Source organism: Syngnathoides biaculeatus, chromosome 16 (assembly GCF_019802595.1).
Source record: "Syngnathoides biaculeatus isolate LvHL_M chromosome 16, ASM1980259v1, whole genome shotgun sequence".
Classification (NCBI taxonomy): Eukaryota; Metazoa; Chordata; class Actinopteri; order Syngnathiformes; family Syngnathidae; genus Syngnathoides; species Syngnathoides biaculeatus.
In genome coordinates, this window is record NC_084655.1 from 19,804,038 (window position 1) to 19,828,052 (window position 24,015).

General features: G+C 42.7%; 2 protein-coding genes across 3 annotated transcripts in view; one reads left to right on the plus strand and one right to left on the minus strand.

Moving 5' to 3' along the window:
- The window catches only part of hs3st4 (heparan sulfate (glucosamine) 3-O-sulfotransferase 4), a 96,504-nt gene extending 92,378 nt beyond the window's left edge, over positions 1–4,126 (plus strand). The window contains exon 2 of the mRNA XM_061847383.1: positions 3,269–4,126. Coding sequence (XP_061703367.1) covers positions 3,269–3,923 — 655 coding nt within the window. The 3' untranslated portion in view covers positions 3,924–4,126. The remainder of the gene's footprint in view (positions 1–3,268) is intronic.
- hs3st2 (heparan sulfate (glucosamine) 3-O-sulfotransferase 2) overlaps positions 1–24,015 on the minus strand; it is a 230,524-nt gene that overhangs the window by 158,572 nt on the left and 47,937 nt on the right. For both annotated transcript variants that reach the window (XM_061847388.1, XM_061847387.1), the window contains exon 2: positions 21,643–21,809. The gene's annotated coding sequence lies outside the window, so the exon portion shown is untranslated. The remainder of the gene's footprint in view (positions 1–21,642; positions 21,810–24,015) is intronic.

A 24,015-nucleotide genomic window follows, 5' to 3' on the forward strand; every position in this document is an offset into this window, starting at 1 on the left:
CACCTACCCACCTGAATGACCCTCGTCGAGCTCGGCGGCTAACGCGACGACGGAAATAAAAATTAACCAAAACGAGGAGGTGAGACTTTGCCGTCGTTTATACCGCGGTTCCACTCGATGGCCATTTGCCACGCACCAAAGAGTTAAGCTTTGTTTATCGGCTTTCTGATTTCCGTCACCGCTTGACATTTCAAACACACGTGATCCATGATAATAAATGTGGTGCACCATGAAAACACAGAGCGAGGCAAGTGTTTGGGCTCGCATCGTCCTATAATTAAATGTATGATGTTTAGTGTTGCGCTGGATGAGGACAATAGCTTTTTATGCCTCCAAAAAAAGTTCACCTTGAACGATTGGACATGCTTTGCGAGACGCACGGCACATTAGCGACGACGTCGTGTCCATTGAGTAGGAAATTGCTTGTTCCAAGGTGATTCCATATAAGCTTCTTTTTATGGCCTTGGTGCACCACCTAACTGAACTTCGGGAATGGCGGGAGAAGAGCTCTCCTTGAAAAAGGTTGGAAGTAGGGAATGAACGCTTTAGCCATTCATTACTAGTGGAAAGCGAGGGCACCTAATGAAACCGAATATTCTCTCCAGCCACTCGGCAGTCTGCAGATATGTTTAATTTCCCTAACACGGGCCGGGGAGTATGCGCGGTACCGTACCGTCGAGAGATAAACACAACCCAGGGGGAAATTACCCATCACGAAGGCAATACTGTTACTTGAGATCCAATTACTAGGCCACTTGCCGGATTTTCAGCCTGGAAAACAAGGACCACGTGTGCGGGCAACGTATGCACGCGAGCGAGTGGTCGATAGGCGCATAACCGCATCTTATGTTTTGCGGGCTAAATTGGATTCTTTCAGCAGAGGAGACTTCATTTAGAATACGTCCACAGTCCAAATGATTGATGCGACAATATCGTTACAAGTGTAGGCCTGAGACGAGGCGGGGGGGGGGGGGGGGGGCGTTTGCCGCGGTGGTCGCACAAGCAAGCGCGGAAAAGAGGAACGGAGGAAAGCTGCTTTTATAAAAGAGAATTACGGAGACTTTTCTTCATTTCCGTGCCAGTAACAGACACCATAATTGCACTTTGCTCTGCTCGTTTACGCGCTCATTTAGCGAGCAAACACGACTTGCGAGGGAGGGAAAGCGGCGTTCTGAATTGTGCTTTGCAAGAAAGCTTTGCGCGCGCTTACGTTTGTGATCACTTAAATAAGAGTCGTAGAGGATTTAATGGATCAATTTGACGGCGGAATCACAGAAAGGAGCTCGGATTGGAATGAGCGTCAGTGTAAACATTTGATAAGCTTTTCGCCGCAGGCTATAGCTATGCTTTATTATTAGCGATACCAAAATAGAAGCAGCAGTGCCACCGTGACTGCCGCATTCGCCACCAGGGTGAGATGAATATTGAAGGCCGTTGCAAATGGCTTTCCGCGGGATGTATTCCTCAAGTGAGGGACCTTCCTATTGTACGCAAATAATCACCTTGAATCTCCAAATGAATCACGTACGCCGTCAATGACAAAACCGAAGACTTTCCCGCACCCGTTGGAAAGAAATGAGGGGAAGGAAGAGTGAACAAAGCTGCCTGCGCAGAATGTAAGCATAATATGCATAATAAATGTATGACAAAACAATACCCCGGGAGCCCCGCTATTAATGATATGCAGCCGACTCATTATAAAAGTTCCAAAACAGCTCCTGGAGTAACACAGATGGAGTCAATTAAGCAATGAGCATGCTCGCTCGACTGCCGTTTCATCTTCTCGTCTTTTATCTGTCTTTTATCTCCGGCACGTTACTTCGTGGATGTAATTATTTCTGCCGCTACGATGTGTTGCTCATCACACCATAATACCCGGTGTTAATAGTTGAAATTGCTTTGTTTGTCTTTTTAATTCTGAGGTAGGGTCGGAGGGAGGAAAATCGGCAGACTCGAAAATTCGACCACTGAAGCCAGTTTGACCTGTGCGCGTGAAATTCGGTAGACGCGGCTATCATGAGGACAACAACAAAAAGTCAAGAACCCATGCTTAAAAAGACGCAGGAAGTCTGGCATTTTGTTTTGAAATGACGACTGTAAAATAATTCTTGCTCGTTCCAACCGTCATCTAAAAAGTTAACCTCAAAAACAGTTTAACTTTATTATGAGTAGACCAAGAAAATGCCCCAAAAGACACAGATGTCTCCCATTTTAAAATAAAGCAACAATTTAATAACATCCATCCATTTCCGTAGCCACTTATCCTCACAAGGGTCGCGGGGAGCGCCGGAGCCTATGCCAGTTCTTACCGGGCAAGAGGCGGGGGACACCCTGAACTGGTTGCCAGCCAATCGCAGGGCACATAGAGACAAACAGTCGCACTCACAATCACACCTCCGGGCAATTTAGAGTCTCCAACTAATGCATGTTTTTGGGATGTGGGAGGAAACCGGAGTGCCCGGAGGAAACCCACGCAGGCACGTGGAGAACATGTAAACTCTACACAGGCGGGGCCGGGATCGAACCCATGTCCTCAGAAATGTGAGGCCAACGCCTTCCCAACTGATCCACCGTACAGCCCAATATAATCACATTTATTTTATTTGATCCTATTTTGGTCATCCCCAAACAAACTCGCCCAGAAAGCAAGTTTCACCCAGCCATATGAAATTTGGTGGTTATGTTAGTCAAGAGAAGACTCACAAAAATAATCAAGAAATTCTCCTTAAAAAAATACAGGAAGTCGTCTTTTTTTTTTTTGGGGGGGGGGACATACATTTTAGAGGGATTTTGGCCTTTTTCCAGAAAGATCTAGTCCCAGAATAACAACACGGAATTTGGTAAGCATGGTTATCATGAGTACACCAACAAACAAGTCTTCATATTTAAAAAGAGACACTAATTCTCAAAACAAGTTTTTAAGCATCCATGGGAGAATAATTTTAGCCATTTCCAAATGCGCTTCAAAAATTTCCTTGACTCCAAAGACAGTTTCCCTTACTTAGCAACAAAGGCATTGGTGAACCCACAAAAATGTCTCAAGGACCCCCGCTTAAAAAGACACAGTAAGGTAACCATTGCACCTGCCATTTTTAAAAATCAAATCCTGGCAAGCTTGAAGCACAAACACAAGAAAATTAATACACTTACTAGCAAAGAATGCAAATTTCATATTGAGCATTGGGGTGAAATTTGACAACACGCCATGAATCCATCAATCAGTTTCAGGCTGAGTACTGAAAAGTCTTTTTGTGCGTTTCCTTCCCAGGGACTTGATGCCTTCAACGCTGGAGGGGCAGATCACCATGGAGAAGACCCCCAGTTACTTTGTGACCAACCAAGCCCCCAAGCGCATCCACACTATGGCCAGGGACATCAAGCTCATTATCGTGGTGCGTAATCCCGTCACCAGAGCCATATCGGACTACACTCAGACTCTGTCCAAGAAGCCCGAGATCCCGACCTTCGAGGTTCTTGCCTTCAAAAACCGAACCCTGGGTCTTATAGACGCCTCGTGGAGCGCTTTACGCATCGGAATATACGCACTGCACCTGGAGAGCTGGATGCAGTACTTCCCGCTTTCCCAAATGCACTTTGTCAGCGGCGAAAGACTCATCGTGGACCCTGCAGGCGAGATGGCCAAAGTCCAGGACTTCTTGGGCCTCAAGAGAATCGTCACGGACAAACACTTTTACTTCAACAAGACGAAAGGCTTCCCTTGTCTGAAGAAGCCCGAGGACAGCAGCACTCCCCGGTGCCTGGGCAAGTCCAAAGGAAGAACTCACCCCAAAATAGAGCCGGATGTGATCCGGCGGCTGCACAAATTCTACAGGCCCTTTAACATGATGTTCTACCAAATGACGGGGCAGAACTTTGAATGGGAGCAGCAGGAGGAGAGCATATCTCGGGGCTCTCTGGTCTAGCAGGACCAGCCACCACCAGCCTTCTCTGAACTCGTCAAAACAAAAACAAAAAAACAATTAGGTTCTGTTCCGTCTTCAGACGACACGCTTGGACACAATCATGGCACTGTCCATTTGCGCTAGCTCTCTCACTCTCTCTCTCTCTTGCCCCCCCCCTCACGCCCTTTCGCCTTTCATATCTACTGTAATGCTGATGATGGAAATTGAATATTGTACATACCAAAACATAAAATATATTTATATTTGTGAAATGAGATGATTGTTTTTTTTTTTTGTTTGCTTTCAAAGGGTAATGCAGATTTTTTTTTTCCTTATAATAACTCACAGAATTATGTGAAGTTATGACATGATGGTGACACTGGCTGAACCTGCTAAAAAGTGTTTTAATAAAATGATTACTGCTGACCACAAAAGTGACAAGGCTACAAAATTGGACCTTGCAGTTCTTTTCAGTGAGTCCCAATTCTCACGTTATCATAAAAAAAAAAAATCCAAGAAGCCAAGTGATAGAGTAGTACTAGCCGTCCACCAGCTGAAGGAAAATCTCGATAAGTTAAATGTTCCTTTTATCACCTTCAGGGATTACTGTTCATGTCCATATATAAGCAAAAGAAGCATATTGATTTTGAAACATGCCCATGTCTATTCTGGTCCAAAAGTCGAGAGTCATTTGTTGCCTTGTTGTTCTCCTCATTTTAAATTATATGTAACATCTTATGGGTAATTTCAAATAGGATATTGCTGAAAAGAAAAAAAAAATCCACTTGAAGCGTATTTATTGAAACTTAAACTTATCGTAACTGCAGTATTTCTTCACTCGGCATGGGCAGGTGTCAGATTCTGATCATATGCTAACCATGGGCAAAAACATCACTCTTACATATTGTTGACATGTTGGGGCAAATCTCAACTTTTTCCCCATCAAATGCAACCTGTAGGTTTATTGGTTAACGTGAAATCAATTGTTCTAAAGACAGTGAAATTGGAGAATTAAAAGTACAAATTTCCCAGAAAATGAGGAAGCACTTCATTGCTTTAAGTTTCAAGTAATGTCTGAGTGGAAACAAACTGATGCTAGTGATGCTAGCTAGGTAGCGAGCTTCCTTAGTTGCAAGTCCATCGTAATTTCACTCATTGTAAACATGCTATCTCGTGCAGCTGTTCACTGTTCACAAACATTCATTTCAAGACCGTTCTAGTAAATATAAAAATGCTACCTTGAACTTGTCAAGCAATGATAGGTGGCGCTCTCGTAAATCCTTCTCATGAGTGATATTCTTACTCTACTAAGCCAATTACTTTCAGTTTGCCATGTGAGGCTAAATTAAAAATATGATTCGTCAAAGATCCTGCGACTCTTGTGAGGATAAGTGGCTCAGATAATGGATGGATGGATTGATTTGTATCAGAAAACATCCCATTGCTACTTTAGATTATGCTAGCACCACTGATTCAGAAAACCCTCGACAGTTTAGATTGAGATTGCAAAAAAGTGGAGAAGATAATCGAAGGGTGGTGAAACATTAATACAATTTCAAGAATCTAGGATGTAAATGTAGGTTAATGTTCCTGTCAGTGTTTAGGTTAGCACAGAAAGCCTTGTTGGCCCTCTGTTGGCTAGGGACAACTATTCCGTTGCTAATTTTATTGATTTCTACTTTAACTATGTAGCATCCAAGAACAGCAGTTTCCGTGGAGGATGTGTATCCTCTCACATGATGCTTTGATAGAAAAAGATAACGTTATTAGTTTTATGATGAACACTTCTTCCGCACAAGCGATGACCTTGTTGTTTACCAATGCACTAACGCGGCTCGCTTTTTCTCGCAGCGCCGCACTCATTAGCGGCGCCCATATTGAATAAGTGCCCTGACGTATCACGTGCATTAGCCGATAATTGGAGTCTCCCCGCGTGGTTGACATTAGCATACTGATGACCGAAGATGCGTTGCCATCGTAGCATCGTGCGCTAAAATGCTAATTGCTAATTGTACTACACGGTAGCTGGGACTTCATAGCAGGCCCCAGCTTTGTTGAAAATATGCCGCCTATCTTTTGTGAGTAGTATAGAGGACACCGATACTGCAGGGATATTTCAGTCCTAAATACGATTCCACTTGTGATGGGCACGGCAGTTCTTTTGAGTGTACTGAATCACTTCTATAAAAAGATTCTTTGTGAGTCGTGAACACGCGCGCAGCGAGCTCACCTACCGACCATCCATCCGCGTCTGCTTACGTCCAGCTCGGATCTCGCCTTTTCTGCGTTCCGGTGGCGCAGCATCTGCCCGCCCGGGCACTCACCTTACTGTTATTTTCACTTGATGAGCGGAAAGCGTCTGAGTGTTAAGAAATGCTATATAAGTTTAATGTATTTTCATCATCGAATTAAAAAAAAAGGCTTTATCACATTACCGAGAGGGAATGATGTGTGCACGTACATCCATTTATTGTTCATTTATGTTTATTTGAAATATGTGCGCTTGTCTCCTTCTGCTTGGCTAACTCAAAATGAGCTGTTATCTTGAAGAAACAGCTGTTTGTGAAAGCGAGCCCCGTGAGGACATCAGGACTTTGGGTTCAAATCACTCATGAGTACACTCTGCGGGAAGTGGCAAACCAATAACTCATCGTACTAGTACATCTCGCCTTAGCAGATCACAAACAAACGAATAACTCCTCAATTCCTCAGTGCAGTAATTCACTGAAAGGATCACTCAGTTCACTTAAGGCCCTCCCCTGCCTGCACGGCACTGGCTGGTGACAGAACGGTTCAACGGTCCCGTTTCCGCTCCAGGTGACTCGCTTGAATAAATAGTCACTCACATTTGACGGGCGCTACCACGCCCGCGCGCCTTCACGCTTGCAAATCTCCACAGTTGAGCACGAAAAATCAAACGCGTAAAATATGTCACGAGTACAAAAAAAAAAAAAATCTTCAAGGACGTCGCTTATTTTGTGCAGTTTTGACATTAATTTACGTGTTTATTTCATAAATGTTAACTACACAAGTCTGCTCCTAAACAATCAGTCTTCACAGGGAAAACAGGAAATGCAAGTTAACCGTACTGAGCATGTCCGGAAGTTTACGTCGAAAGTCATCAACATCGTGAGCCATGTCAAAGGAAATTCAGTTACACCAGGGGTGCACAATGCGTCGATCGAGAGACAGATTTGGTTGATCGTGTGACGATGAATTAAATGTTCGACTATCATCCACCTTATCGTGTTCTAGCAAGCCGGCCTCCCATTTACAGCAGTCGCGGGGATGCGCGCGTGCACCCCAAACCTCGCTAACTACAATAAGTTTGAGACTGTGGTTTACTTTGACTTGATCCAAGTTTCAACGGTCATTTTCCCCCGTGGTAAGCGTTATCTTGAAGTTGAAAACTTTTCCCCTCTACATGATTTAGGAAGATATAAATCATCTACTGCTAGCTTTCATCGATGGATTGACAATAGATAGCGCCGTAAATGACGCTCGATTATAACAATACATCACGATTGCCGACAGGAATGTTTGCTACAATATATCACTATCTTGTTGCCACTAACGCCGATTATGTCAGCATTCTCAAAACAATGCGGTTATAGACCGTTCGTGTTTCTTCCTTGACAGGCCAGTGCATTTAACGTTTCTTCAGATAAAGTTTGTCAGATCAAGAATTTTTATTGATGAAAAATTTTCAATACCATTTCATATCATGTTCTGCTAATATCAGTTGAAATTGGAAATGATCATTTCTGAGGTTGAAATTTTTGTTTTGTATTTTAGTTATGTATTTGTTTATTTTATTTTTAATCTACAGTTATATCATATTAATCCAGTAAATTATTTTAAGGTCTTGAGATTCCATCCCTAATCACACCCGCAACTTTCTCTCCGGCATGACTGACCACACCTGTACATTTTCAAATGTCAGCGACTGAAATATCGAACAACAATTACAATACCTTTATGTTTTGAACGGAGTGTATTTTGCAAAATGATGCGCTACACCTCTAATATTGCTCAAGTGCTCGAACGTGTCCGAATTTAAATATGTATGTGTATCCTGCTTAAGGTAACTACAGCCATCAGGATCCCAACTGTACGGAATTGTGATAATTTGGCTCGTGAAATCGTTCTTATGCAATGAAGCGTCATTTCCAAACTCTGAGCTTGTTTTATATATATATATATATATATATATATATATATATATATATATATATATATATCTTTGTTGTGTTTGGATTTTCATAACCGACTCGTTTTGTATATGAAAAGTAACCATCCGTTGTCAAAAGGCCACACGTCATTCATTTTGTATGAATGCCTCAAGTCATGCGCTGCTTAATAAAATAAGCAGCGACATTTCTTTCACATCTACTTATTCATATTCAAGGGCGTGCAAGTATTTTTACGACGTCAAAAAAAAAAAAAGACGACGAAAAAAAAAAGCAGCAAATTTGCGAAACTCTGCAACACGCCACCTCGTGACCCTCTTGTCGTTGCGGTACGTTGGAGAACGCCACCGAAGGTCTCCGCGAACGTTTGTTAACAAACATCTGCTGCTTCGCTCTCCTCTGTCGTTAGAGATTAATGGCTTGTTAAATAAGCTGCTGTTGCCGGAACACTGGCAATGTCAGGGAGTGTTTTCCGTCAAGGAAAAAAATACAAAAAAAAAAACAAAACACTATACAGTACTTGTTACTACCCATCAATCGAAGCCAAAACAGATTTTCACTCATAGATTTTTGTCAAAAGAAGCCTTATCTGGTGAGCAGAAAGGTGGATAAACTAGAACATAAACTATGACCTGCAACCAGTCCCATTAATCCTCATTTGGATCAACTCCAAGTTGTACATCATAGATGTTAACCTCCTGCGCGTCCCTGAAATTTGGGCTTTGCGATTTAAGCATTTTTTTTTTTTTTTTTTCCACAGAATCTTTCCACTACCAAAGTTAATGACCATGTCCTTGGACCAGTGGGAGAATTAACATACTTCTGAGTACAAAAAATAAATAAATTAGAACACTGATTATTTTACAAAAGTAGTCATAATAAAGTAAAACTTCAGCTTGTATTGTTTTTCAGATTGTACGAAGACTCCCGTAAATTACATTGTCTCGTAAAATGACTGTAGAAAAAAAAATGTTTTTTTTTTTTTTTCCACAAATGTGATTCAATTCTAATACATTTTCCTCACAGATTAAATGGTCCAGTCATGACTCCTTCCATAGAAAAAAATTCAAATGTGTTGATTTCAAATTTGTAGTACCTTTACTACTATCTTCATAATTTGGCACTTACTCCTGCTTCCAAAATGTTTGCACATGAAAAAAAAAAAAAAGGTTCCTAAATGCCCCTTTGATGAAACGAGAGGAACATGGCCCATCCATTTTTTTTATTACTTTGCATAACTCCCTGTGTGTGTGTCTGGACTTTCATCACCTGAGACAATCGATAGGTCTGACGAGTCAATAAATAAGTCGGCCGCAGATCAGTGGTCGCCACAGCTACGATGCATCGCTCCGTTAATCCCGGCTGTTCCGCCGCCGAGGATGGCTGGACGGGTGTCGCTTTCCGCAGAGGACTCCGCGAAGGAAGGCGAGCAGCGGCGCCTCCTTTTAACACGGAGTCATTGATTCCACCAAGGTGAGTGGCACGCGGCCCTTTGCGATGCCAACCTTGAACACGTCGCCGCCAGAGCGAGCCTCCCAAAGTCAATGTCTAACTTCTACTTTGAGGCCTTTTGTCGCTGGGGCTGTTTTCGCAAATGGGTCACGGGTATGGAGGTGAAGCTCTTGATTAGAAAATCGTAGAAAGGTTCCAACCAGTACAGGAGTTCGAGTCACAAAAAAGCACTGGAAAGTGCCGTATTTTCCGCACCGCATTATAAGACGCACCCTTAATGAATGGCCAATTTCAAAACCTTTCATATATAAGGCGCACTGCATTATAAGGAGGGTAGAAGAGATGCTACAGTAGAGGCTTGGGTTACGTTATGCATCCATTAGATGGAGCTGCACTAAAAGCTCAATAATGATCCACATATAAGGCGCACTGGATTATAAGGCGCACCGTCGGCTTTTGAGAGAATTAAAGGCTCGTGGCTTCCGCCTTATAGTGCGGAAAATACGGTACTCTTGGGCAGCCCCATGCCTACTTAAAATTCCATCCATCCATTTTCTTTGCCGCTTATCCTCACAAGGGTCGCGGGGAGTGCTGGAGCCTATCCCAGCTGTCAACGAGGGAGAGGCGGGGTACACCCTGAGCCGGTTGCCAGGCAATCGCAGGGCAACTGGAGAAAACAGCCGCACTCACAGTCCCACCTACGGGCAATTTAGAGTCTCCAACTAATGCATGTCACGCAGGCACGGGGAGAACATGCAAACTCTAGACAGGCGGGTCTGGGATAGAACCGGAGACCTCAGAACTGTGAGGCCAACACTTTACCACCTGAGCCACCGTGTCGCCCCTACCTAAAATTCGACAATATAAGTGGATAGAATCAAGGAATAACCCGCAAAATGTGGAACGTCACATCCGGAAAAAAAGTTCACGGACTTCCTGTGTATGGCGCAATCATGAGCACAGCCATAACGATGGGTTGATGACGTGATTGTTTGAAGCCAAAAAAATGCTCAAATTTGGTTTACTTTCAGGATAGTGTCTTTGGTTAAAAGTTGAATTGTACGACTAGTTACGTGTGACTACGTTATTTTTAAAATATCAGTAAAAGAGTTCCATGCTCTGTCTGAAGTCCACCTTGACGTGGTCTTCACGGAGATGTTCATGGATCATCCTAAACTCCCCCAGATCCCGCTATAAGAACTGGTTGGACACGTCCTTCTTTTACCAGTTTGCTTATCTGCTTCTCCTTCTTTACAAGAAGAGAAAAGCCAGAACTTTATTTCAAACCACTCACGAAACTGCAGCCTACTTTACGTCCAAACCAGCGAGAAAAGTCGCTTCCTGTTAGATTGCTCAGCACTAAGGGCGAAATATGCACACCATGTGCAGTGCCCCCGTCCTACGTGATTCTCGAATTGTTGTCTTTTAATCTTCAGATTAAAATCAGATCGCCATACGTTATCAAAAATTGCACAGCAAAATGATAAAATATAATAATGGACCTGGATTCCTATGGAAAGGCACCAATTGAGGACCTCTGCTTTAACCCTTTAAGAATTCACAATATTCCTCCCACTCACTCGAAAAAAAAAAAAAAAAAAGTCCATCGTTCACAATTTAGTCATGAATCGGCACTTGTTTGCATTACCAGTTCCTTGCACTGGGGAGCTGAAACTTTGATCCAAATCTGTTAATAACACACAAACACACACACACACACACACACACACGCACGCTCCTTGCAATGTTACCTCCTACTCGTTTGTTTCTCAGCCAGAGTGCTGTGATCCATCCTACGAGAGTTACAATGCATGAAAGGCATGCTAAGTTGTCCTTGAACTGCTCGTCCCAGAGGGGATCACGCGGCGTTATGCGGCTCATCAGCGTCCCCGGCACGCCGTTAAAGACGACGCCCGATGATAGATGAGCGTCGCCCGCTCGTCAAACTGTCACCGCCCTTTCCGCGACGTCGTCGCCGGGTTCAATACGTGTTTGTCATTTGCGAGGACGAGGGAAGAGGCACAAAAAACAAATGTCAAGGGTTTGGGATAATATACAGATCAAATGAGTATTTGGGCATGATTTTCACCAAACCACCCCCCAAAAAAATCTGCCCATCTGAGATGGTGTAAAAGAGTTTTTAGCTACATCTTAAAAAATCAGTAATGTAGCGTTTCATGCCTAGAAAGAGTACCACAGATGCATTATTTCTCTTGAGGATGCTCGTGGAAAAGTACAGAGAAGGTCAGAAGGAGCTACATTGTGTCTTTGTAGACCTAGAGAAAGCCTATGACAGAGTACCAAGAGAGAAAGTGTGGTATTGCATGCACAAGTCTGGTGTGGTGGAGAAATGTTAGAATAGTACAGGACATGTATGAGGGGAGCAGAACAGCAGTGAGGTGTGCCGTTGGTGTGTCAGAAGAATTTAAGGTGGAGGTGGGACTGCCTCAGGGATCCGCGCTGAGCCCCTTCCTGTTTGCGGTAGTAATGGATAGGCTGACAGATGAGGTTAGACCGGAATCCCCTTGGTCTATGATGTTCGCAGACGATATTGTGATCTGCAGTGAAAGGAGGAGAAACGGGTCCAAGCGGGGTGGAACAGTTGGCGGAAGGGGTCTGGTGTTCTATGTGACAGAAGAGTCTCCGCTAGGAAGAAGGGCAAAGTTGATAAAACAGCGGTGAGGCTGGCCATGATGTACGGATTAGAGATGGTGGCACTGAAGAAACAACAGGAAGCAGAACTGGAGGTAGCAGAAATGAAGATGTTGAGGTTCTTGCTCGGAGTTAGCAGGTTGGATAGGATTAGAAATGAGCTCATTAGAGGGACAGCCAAAGTTGGATATTTTGGAGGCAAGGTTCGAGAGAGCAGACTTAGATGGTTTGGACATGTTCAGAGACGAGAGAGTGAGTATGTTGGTAGAAGGGGTGCTGAGGATGGAGCTGCCAGGCAAAAGAGCGAGAGGAAGACCAAAGAAAAGGTTGATGGATGTTGTGAGGGAAGACATGAGGACTGTAGGTGTTAGAGAGGAAGACGCACGAGATAAGCTTAGATGGAAAAAGATGACATGCTGTGGCGATCCCTAATGGGACAAACCGAAAGGAAAAGAAGAAGTGTTCTCAGTTTTTCAGCACCTAACTTCAAACACATTGAATAGATTTAGAAACACAAAACGAAAATGATCTTTAAAGAACGAGACTAAAATGTCAACAGCAGAGAACGAGGATATTCTAGCATTTACCGCAATTCAAGTGAGTAGCTGTCAGCGTTTGGGGGGGGGGGGGGGGGGCTCAATTTGCTACCTTTTTTTACCGTCGACTTTCAGTGGTAGCTAAAGTTTGAGTGTGGGGGTGGAACGCCACAAGGCCTCTTGGTTTTGTGTGTGTTGCTGTAGGTCCTGTAGCAACAACAGCGATGCCAAACTGCTGGAGGACTGGGGCCACACTCCCACTCCCAGCTGGTGAAGGGAAAGGGGGAGGGGGGGGGGTGCATTGGAATGAATCGGCACGAGAGCCAGCTGGTTTTGGCAGCCTTTGAAGTTACTCGTTTCCTAATGGACTCGATCAAATATTTGGGAACACACGGCAAACAATAAAATAGCCCCTTTCTGTTGTTTTAATAACACAGGCTGCCACATTTGCCTCCGTGAAAATAGATACTTGCTCGGGATTACTGTACATGTGGATGATGTAGTTAATGATCTTAAACATGCAGTTACCAGGGGCAACTAGATTGGTTCACACCCACCACTTGAACGTAAACGTCTCCAATCGAACGCGTCAGCGCCGGCTGATTTCCAATATGGCATTTAAACGTTTTTGAGTGGTATAGCGCGGAGGAGGCACCTTCGTGAGATGACGACGACAGCAATAATATTACAAAACACCTTCAAATGGCTTCCGGCGTCGTCGGCGCAAGTAATCATGTGAATGGCGACTGCCTCCACGCCGCAAATGTCCTCTCCACTCCGCACTTGAGCAACGGAAAAACGTCTTTGCATAAGTTATAATTCATACCGTCGCACGTATGAAAAGCATGTTCATGAAACACGTGGCTGTTTTTAATGGAGCAGGGAATTACTCGGTAACAACTAAAGCAAAGCTGCATTTGTTGTCGGGAGGCAAGATGGCAGCTTTGTGGGCTCAAGCCCGCAGTAGCAGACTCATTTGAGTTTGTTTACAAGGCCTGCTAATCTCCCCCCCCCCCCCCTTGCCCTCCACTAATTAATGAGCATCTCTATCTTTAATGCAGGTATTGCGGGCTGTTTACATCTGCGCGCGCACAAAAGATGATTTTAAAACGAAATATGACAGCCAGCGCGGCCTGCCGCTCGCAGCTATCTAATCACCAATTAAACAGTAATCACTGAGAGACGAGCGCATTGATACTGTAAACCAATAAATTAGGCATACATAATTAATGCCCGCGTTATGAAGCGAGCGAGAGGATTGCGCCGGCCTCTCAAACTGTGCGACGCCAGCTGGATTTAAATGCGGTTACAAGTGAACAATAGCAATCCATTAATCTAACGCCATCTCTCTTTTATATGTAATAAACATGTAACGTCAAAAACAACAGGAGTTTGATGTCCCCGGCATCAAACTAATTTTTTTCCCCCCTACTGTTTCATAACATCGCTACAAATTCTCACTTACATCCTCTTTTGAGATCATGTTCCCGATTTATGGGCCAAGAATCCAGCACCTGGTGAATAGAGCATCACAATGGTAGCAGGATAAAGAACGCAACGTTGCTATGAATGCTTGGACACGCCAGGCTTTGAGACGCTAGACCTTTTCGACTGAGAGAGCCATAAATGCCGAATATTTTCAAACGTAATTTCAAAAGAGCCAAGCAATATTTCAAAAAAACTAAATACATGTGTATTTGTGCATTTATGTAGACGTAACAATTTTAGAGTACAATAAATTCTCTGAATTCTTTTAAACAACATTATGATGTTGAACGTAATTCAATTAGATTTTCCATCATGCGGGTAGGAAGATGAACAGTTCTCGCCGACAAAGGCATGTCTTTTATTTGTTTGATTATCTCGTCTTTACGCAAAGTTGGCAAAATGTTGATTGGCAACGTTGAGTATGAATGGTTTGGCATACTCCCCATCTGTGAAATTTACACACACACACAGCAGAACCCTCCATCTCCACAAAGGCTGTCCAGTCTTGTTGAAAACTTCGGGACTCCTAATATTTTTTTCTTTGAGCGACCTTTGTCAAAAGCGTTTCCATAATTAGTTGTTCTGACACGATCAACGTTAGACCCTTGTGCACCTCTGGACACCGACTACCACGCAAAAACTACGGCAACCCACTAGGCCAAACTGTCTACGTCATTTGCGTTGCCTCCCACTCCGAACGACGGAAATCACATGTATAGTATGTCATTATGAGTGCTCCGCGAGCCATATGGAACCACCAAAAGAGTGGTGAGCCATAGGTTCCCAAGCCTTGCGCTAGACCAAGGGTGCCAAACCTTTTTTTTTTTTTTTTTTTTTAACCCCAAGTTCTACTTTTCAAACAGCCAGCCCCTCGCGATTTATGGGAGGGGGATCAGCAGATGCTAATGTAGAATTATGAAGCTCAAACTGAACAACTGTGCCAGAATGGTTAAGACAACTCAATCCAAAACTTCACTGCACCATCATTTAAATCTCAAAATAACATAAATTATATAGAATTACATACACGAACATGGCTGAAAATATTTGTTATGCCATAATTTATAGACTGCAAAGCAGATCAAGGTCTTCGTGTCTCTTAATTGCGCGAGCGGACTACATTATCATTTTAAATAGTGCCGGACGTCTGTTTGGATCAGATCTTTAGGAGCGCCCGGTAGCTCGACGTGCGGCACATTCGACACTCGTAAAGACGACGTCAATACGAGGAATACAAATGAGACCGAAGGCACCGCGGCGGACACAATGGAACACGGCTTGCGATAACATCATTAGCGCCACCCCAGAAAGGCTAATAAGTAGCAGAAGCCCGAGAAAAGAAGGAGAATCTTCTCCTCTAATGCATTCATTTCAGGAGATGAAAAAAAAGGGTTTTTTGGCCTTCAGGAGTTTTTGTTCAGCTTCTTCAGGGCCAGAGCCCTGCGGGTGGTTAATCCTATCTGACACCATGCAAACCAACAACTACTCTTTGTACACTCGCACATAAAGCATCCCGCCAGATGAGATAAAGCCACACACAAAAATAAAAAATAAAAAAAAGCTGGAGGACACCGGGGTTCTCAAAGAAGGTACAAGCTGGGGGCCAAAGAGAAAAATGTGTGTTGATCTGAGAGCATGTCATGAATCTCAAGTTTGCACCTTGAAAGAAATAGACTTTAGCTTTTTCCAACGCATTTTAGAAGACCAAACTGGCCGACATGTAGCACCCAGACCAAAAGACTGCCGTCGTCTGTTTACTTCCTCTCTATTTTGTGAACCTCCCAAATGTGCAGAAGATTTGCTACACAGTCGAAGAGCAGGCGACCGCGAGCAGTTACATTCAAGCCCCCCCCGCATTTGATTACTTTGAGTCACAAGTCTGGTCTGGAATAACCGGCTTCACAAAGTTCTATCCTTCAATTTGTGACTAGTCACATCAATGTAGAATGATCAGTTGTGCTTTTAGGACACATTTCAAGTATTTCTTGCTCAAAATTAATCCTTAATCTCTCCCTCAAAGTAAAAAGTGTAAGGAATATATCAAATAAAATGTTCATTAATTTCTACTTTTAGCTAAAACCATGAAATCAAAGTCAACATAACCTTGTTCTGGAGCTGGAAGAGATTAATTCTATTTATCCATTTGTGTAAATGTATAGGGAGGAATATTCAGAAGTAATTAAGTTTGTGAACAGAGGTTTGATGACACTGTAGTTGAGAGTCGACGGGAGAATCGCTCTAAATGTTGCGGACTCCTGTGTGGCAAGCCGGCTCATCAGTGATGGAGTCCAACACATACCAACAACAGATAAAAATTTGACCATTTTCCCTCCCTTGCTATCTAAGTCAGCCTTTGCTGACTTGGTCTCTGAAGGATTAGCCTGAGTGGTTGTGGTGTGTGTTAAGAACGGGGCCCTTCGCTGATCTGCACAGAGAACAATCGTAAACTTGCTCAATACTTCACATCGCAAATCGATGTGTGAGATCAACAACGAGTTCGCCCAAGCCACAGACTTCATGAGAGCGACCTAAAATAAAACAATGTCCAATTGGGGAGTGACCTGAAGCTCACAACACAAATTACGGTGAAACTAATTTTGCCTCGAGAGACAAGAAGTGAAAAATCAACACCTCGCAATGAAACTAATTCTTGGGTATCGATGAATCTGTTTCGGAGCGGATTTAAAGCACAAGTTACAAGTGCTTTCATGTGGGTCTGCTATCGCTTTGACAATTCTGCACCATATGGGATTGTTTGACGCATAGCCGTCATGTTAACAACGTTTAATGGTGTTGTGGGTTCATCAGAGCTACAAAACTGAAGACCACAAAAAAAAAAGGCAAGTGGAAAAAATAAAAGGAATCTGGCTTCACACGTTTGTCATCAAGTAGTCTCTTTCATCAGGACCGGCTCCCACCTTTTCTCGCCCTCTGAGCAACACATTCTAAAGATGCGCCTACAGAACAGAATTTCAGCTTATAGAGCTTTTATGGTTTTCCTAACCACCAGCAAGGGAACGAGGACCCAAAATGCACATTTTAAAGTACAAAAACAATAACACGGCATCTAAATGAGGCTAAAACCCCAAAAAACAAAAAGTTGGGGCAAAACTTAAATTAAAAAACATCAAGCAGAGAAGCAAAATAAGAGTACTTTGAAAACACCAAAACCACAAAGACAGAACACTTGGTATCTGTAGAAAAATAGACAACGGTAAATTAAAGCTGAAAGCTACAATGAACACTTTTTTTGAACGCCCCATTTCATGAAAAATCCTCAAAATGGCAATTCTCCGCCCAAATTAAATATCATAATAATAGAAAAATAAATAACCTGGCTATCTGCTTCTTATTAGAGATATAAATTTTGCTAAAATGTTGATCCGTTTCAGAGAAAAGCAGCCGGTGTACAGTTGAGAAAAGCCAAAGTAACGTCAAATAGATGATTTTTCTGTAACCTTCACTTGTGAGGAACTTCATTTCGTGTCCGACGTGAATGACGCCCCCTTCGCGATTTAAAAGTTATGACCACCGCTGCCGAGAACTGAAACTCGTTTCAGCTAGTGGAGCATAAAAGAAGAAGAAAAAAAAAAAGTGTTGGCGTCATTCAGATATTCTTCAACATACCAGTGAAAAAGGTTCAAGGACCTCCCAGCAGAGGGGTGTCCGGTCACGGGCTCGGCTTAGAGAAGCATTTTTTTTTTTCCCCCCAAATCAATATCCCGGCAGCCCGCAGCTTTGGAAGAAGTCTAATTTCATTATCAATCCATGCAAGTAATGATCTCATTAATTCACTCTTGATTCATTTTCAGCTGAGTGGATATTAACCTTTTGCTCGTAATCATTAATTTTCCCACCGGAGAGGTGTGGCTGCGTTTTGTGGTGCAAACAACAACAAGTCCTGACATTGAAGGAGCTCCTCCGTGACGCCGACCAGCTAACTTCTCATGCTCCGATGATCAATGCATCGATCGGCCTCGCAAAGTGAGCTAATCTCCCCCCCCCCCGCACTGGCTGCCTCGTGCCCCAAAGGTGCTGGGAGTGTGTGTGTGTGTGTGTGTGTGAGTGTGTGTTTGTATTTCAGGGGTTTTGTGTGGTTTTGTGAAGTCATGCATAAATTCTGAGGACAATTATCATGCTCTGAATACTTTCCAGAAGGCTTGCAGGGATTACCGTTTGATTTGACTTCACTTCTTCCCCTTAAAAGGGGACCGTTGTACTTTGAAGGATAAAAAAAAAAAAAAAAATCTTGCCAGATGTTCCCTTTTTGGTAGCTTTGACAAGTAAGTTTTATTGTTTGTGTAGAATCCAAAAATACAAGTGTCTTCTGATAACAACATGGGCACGGGGGTTCCAGTTCCAGGTTTCTAGAAGACTTTGAACGCACAATTTCATATTAAAATGCCACATCAGACACCTAAAATTAGAGCTGCTTCATTTCAGACTGAACTGGCCTTGATAAGACACTTGCCGAGATGCAGGGATGCCAGTAACGTAACTTGAGTTGTGCTGACGTCGCAATTGCTTTCAACACAACAGGAGCACGGATAGGGAGTTTCCGGTGTTAGATTTCCAAACAGTCTCTCATCACTCCTTGACACACGGGGGGGCGAGTTGGAGAACTTAGCTGGTCAGTGTCAAACAGCCTGAGTCGGGTTTCGGGTCGGTACTCCCATTCAGTCATTCGGTAAACTTGTTGACTTGGGAGTGATTGGTCAGAGAAACACTGATGTGCAAAAAGAGCCGATACATCGATTCATTTTCTTTGTCGCTTATCCTCACAAGGGGCGCTGGAGCCTATCCCAGCTGTCAACAGGCAGGAGGCGGGGGTACACCCAGAACTGGTTGCCGGCCAATCGCAGGGCACGTAGAGACAGACAGCTGCACTCACAATCACACCTAGGGGCAATTTCGAGTGTCCAATTCATGTTGCATTTTTTGGGATGTGGGAGGAGACCGGAGTGCCCGGAGAAAACCCACGCAGACACGGGGAGAAAATGAAAAACTCCACACAGGCAGGTCCAGGATGGAACCCGGGACCTCAGAACTGTGACGCCAACGCTTTCCAGCTGAGCCACCGTGCCACGAGAGTCAACACAATCTGTTTTTTTTTTTTTTAAAATCTGTTTTCAAATGGATGGTTAAGATAAACAGTCTCCAGTGGGAGATAGACTTTGGTGAAATTGGGGAAGGCAATCTAATCATTTTGCAGGGTACTCGGGTGCACATCATGCGGGGTCTTCAGGGACTATGGTTTGCGTCGCTCACAACGCTGCGTAGCATTAAAATGGGTCCTCAGTTTAAAACAGAGTTCCGTTGTTACGACACAAATTTGTCAGAATGTGCGGTAAGATACTGATGCAGTCGTAAACATTTTTCAGATGGTTACAAGTCGCAACGGCAAAAATGGGGGAGAAATGCGCCGGTTTGTCGGTAGGATGAGCTGCATATCGTAACATCCACTCACAAAATACAGTCCACTCAGGCTGAGTTACAAATTCACAAGTTTGTATTTTTTTTTTTTTTCTCTGTTTGGATATAACTGCTTACCCGGCTACTTCCAAGGCAACTTCCTGGATATGCTCAAAGGAGGAAACGCTAATGCCACTGTATTCTGTCACACCATCCGGTACATTAAAAAAACAACAAAGTATATATCCTTAAACTACTTAATAAGGTTACCCCTTTTCATTTTGCAGTAGGTTTAGGGACATCTTTACGAGTGTAACTATTTTTCAAAGTACTGTACTTTCCGTCCTATAAGCCGTGACTTTTTTTCACACGCTTTCAACCTTGCAGATTATGCGGTGATGCGGCTAATTTGTGCATTTTTTTTTTTCTAACGGGCGCAAGGGGGAACTCGAGCGTAAAAAGTAAGCGTGTGACCGGTAGAATATATGTGCCGAGGAAGTGACTTTTACCTGCGGCTTTTACACAAGTGCGACTTATGTACGTACCAAATGGTATTTCCTTTACAAATGTACTGGGTGAGTCTTATAATTAGAAGCACTGTGTAGGCCGGAAATTACAGTAGATTGAAATACTAGTAGACAGCACATCGTAAGGTTGAAGCCATTTATCTTAAAAAGCAATGTTGCCAGATGAACTTGAAATTATGTTTTGGATCATAGTTTGGGGTATATTTTGTGTTTTTCCCTATTAATATATAGGCAATTCTAAACATCCTGTAGGCGAGTACATACAGTATTCACAAATTTGAGCTATTTGCAAAAGGTCGTGGTCCCTCAGCTCTGCAAACGGTGGACTCTATTGCAATGTTTCATTTCAAACCTCACTATCGACAACATCCCCCCCCCCTAAAAAAAAAAAAAAAAAAAAAAAAAAAAAAAAAAAAAATCACTTGATCTTGTCCTTTGGGTTTGTTTGGGCTTCCGCCTGCAAAGCGGCTTTGCAGAGGTGTCAGTAAAGTGGAATGACGGAGGCGAGGCCTCATGCGAGAGGCACTGAAAGCGCAGACGGCAGAATGCAATGCATTATGTAGTATATGGACCACATTGTATTAAAATGCAGTGTGCATCACCAGCAAAGATGATCGCAACACACTGGGATGCAGACACTTGTGTGGATAAGAGTGTCCACGCGCGCAAGCGGAGGTTTAAGTGAAGTCGCTCTTTATTGGCTCTCTCAAGATACACCATTATTAGTATTGTATTTTTATTTTTGAAAAGAAGCTTTGGGAGAGATGCAGAGACACTGGTTCAAAACTTTTATAACTTTTTTTCCACTTGGATGATGGCTGTTTTCTTTATTCTGATCTAGTTTTGTGTTTTAATATAGTGCACCAGCAGAAATGCGTGATAGGAATGACGGAGTTTGATTTTTGGACTGTTTGTACAAAATAAAGGAATAGAATATGAAGACAATAGTAAATTTGCATACCAACGGAGGTAATTGTTTTCCTATATCAAAAAGAAAGCGAACATAGCATTTGATCATATATTAACTGAAAGATTAGTAGGCACGACTTTCAGATGAACACCCTGAAATCACTTCAGTGCGGGTCATGCTAGTCAAAATTTATATTTTAAGGGAAAAAAAAAAAAAAAGTCCTACATCCCGGCCAGTGGCCACAAAATCCACCCTTGCTGTGGATAATTAAGACTTATATGCAAGGATGTCAAACATTTTGTGGAAATTCTTCATCTGTATCAACAAACTTACTTCCACCATTAACAAAAAAAAAAATGAAAAAAAAATAAAAAAATCAAAAAGCAGAATGTCTTAAGTTCAGTACATAGTTAAGATGTACTCGTCTTGAGCATAATGGACAACAAAATGGCTGCTGAGCAGTTACATTCAAGCCCCCCCCCCCCCCAAACAAAAATATTCTTCCTTTTGATGTATTGCTCATAGGACAACAATGAAGTGGTTGTGTTGTGTGATATTATGTTATGAACTTACTTTTCAGATGAACTATTTCCTTCCACGTGATGCATGCGTCTCCTTTAAGGACTTATCTTACTCAATGCTGCTCTCTCACTTCCAGGAGGCGTCACATGACCTCTCTTTTCTGCACACCTGTACGTGTGTCACCTTAATATCCTTCCCCACTTTCTTTCTCGTACTTCCTGGATCGTGCAAGAGAAACAGATGGACAGACGGATCAATTTTAACACAAGTCACACTATTTAAAAAAATGGATTCTAAGCAAAGCAAGCAAAGTTATTTGTATAGCATATTTCATACACAAGGTGCTTGACATGATTGAAAGCACTGGAATACTAAGAAATAAAATATTTTAAACGGGAAAAATAAATAAAAATGACAAAAACAATTTTTAAAAATGAAAATAAAAGTACAATTAAAACAGCGTACGGTGCAAGAAATATTGAAAAGTGGAAATATTTTAAAAAGCATGAGAAAACAGAAGAGTTTTCAACCTGAATTTAAAAACATTCACACTCGAGGCTGATGTCACTGCTTTTAGCAACCAATTCCATTTTTTTTTTTTTTTTGCAACTTAATCGCTAAATGCTGCTTCATCATGTTTGCTTTGGTCTCTGCGCTCCGCTATTTGACCCGAGTCTGTTGACCTACTGGGTTTGAACTTCTTTCATGTGTTCAGGACCGAAGCCATTTAGTGATTAAAAGATCAGTAGCCGAACTTTAAAATTTATTCTAAAGCTGACTGGAAGCAAGTGTAAAGACGAACACAAATGAATAAAACGGGGCCAAATACGATGCAGATAAAACAGCACGCTAATTTCCTTGCATAGTAACCATCGATCAGTGTAATTAAAAACCATGACAGAATTTAATCATACCCCAAATCTAATTAAAATTCTGCAAAATATGCATAGATAAAAGAATATAGTCAAGGAGTGACAAAAACAGAAGATCGCGATTTAATTTTGATCTTGGCTCTGTTTCCATTCCCGTTAGTGGACGGCCATTTTTGTACGACACCTTCGAGGCACTAAATGGAAAATCCTCCGTGATGCCGCCTTGATTTTTGCTCTTCAGCGTGCATAGAAGACATTTTACGTCCTTGATAATAATAACAACAACAATCATAATAACAATACCAACTTGCTGCAAGAGAAAAACTATGACCTGTGGTGTTCTCATAAGGAAACAATATTTTGACGGTCCACTTACACCCTAATATTTTTATTGAACCACAAAAAACATGGGGGGATTGTCAAGGAAAAAAAATGGATGACCCTGGCCGCTGTAGCTATAACAGGATCCAAAGAGAGTAACTTTTATCAATAATCACCACATTCAATGACTGTCCTCGTTAATTTCAGTGACAGAGATTCCTCACGCTTCACTTTTTTACATACTGTATTGATACGCTTGGCAGTGGCTGGCTTCCTTTTCCCGAAACTTGACTTTTATTGTGAAAGCTGAAGTGCGTCTTATGCCCATATCTAGTCATGACTGCAAAACTTCCTCATGTCCTCAGTAGAGATCTGCTCTGTGGTCAGATGTGTCCTTGAGTGATATCGTGCATCTTAGCACGTTGCCTCATAAGTAACCTTGCAGAACTGTATACAGGAAACTTTGTAGTAATATACTGCCAGTTAGAACTGGTTTAGACAGAAACCCTTTGTCTAGTTGAAGGCCCTGATGATGTTCAATAGGTTAGACACCGCCCATGGTCCGACATTAAGACAAGATAAAAGATGTGAGCTCTCTCTGTACCTTCGCGCTTGTGATCTGCTCTCTACAGCCATTGTCTGTAACTCATAAGTTGCCCGGAATATTCTGGAAGTAAAAGCTTCGAAGGAACTGCTCATCGTCTCCAGCCTGTATTTGGATAACCAACATTCTCACTACCCGAAATTAAACGAACACGTGGAGGAAAAAGAAGCGTCCTCCATCAACAACATGATTTTGACTGGGTGGTACATCTGCGACATCGTGACATCTGCGATTCAAAATAGAAATCCCGGTGAAACATATTGCCGACTGTCGACCGCTCATGAAAACTAGTCGCAGAACACCATTGCGGGAATAGAGTCGCGTCCCTCGACGTCAGGTCGGCGGAAGGGACATGAAATTCAACAATAATACAGTATTTGGTTTGGTGCTACCTCAGTTATATTTTCTGGTTCTGATTCTCGGGGGGGAAAAAAAAATCTTCACCAGGACTTTGAGTTTCTAGGGGGGTAAAAAACAAGCCTACGATTGAATCATTGTTGTGAGCGGAAAGACGTCAATGCGTGGCTTCTCCAGAGTAAGCGGTTGCGGCCGACGCAACTCCAGCGCTGACAGTGGATAAATGATGCAACCCTCAAAAGCGTGTCAAATTTTGGCCTCCAGCAAAGC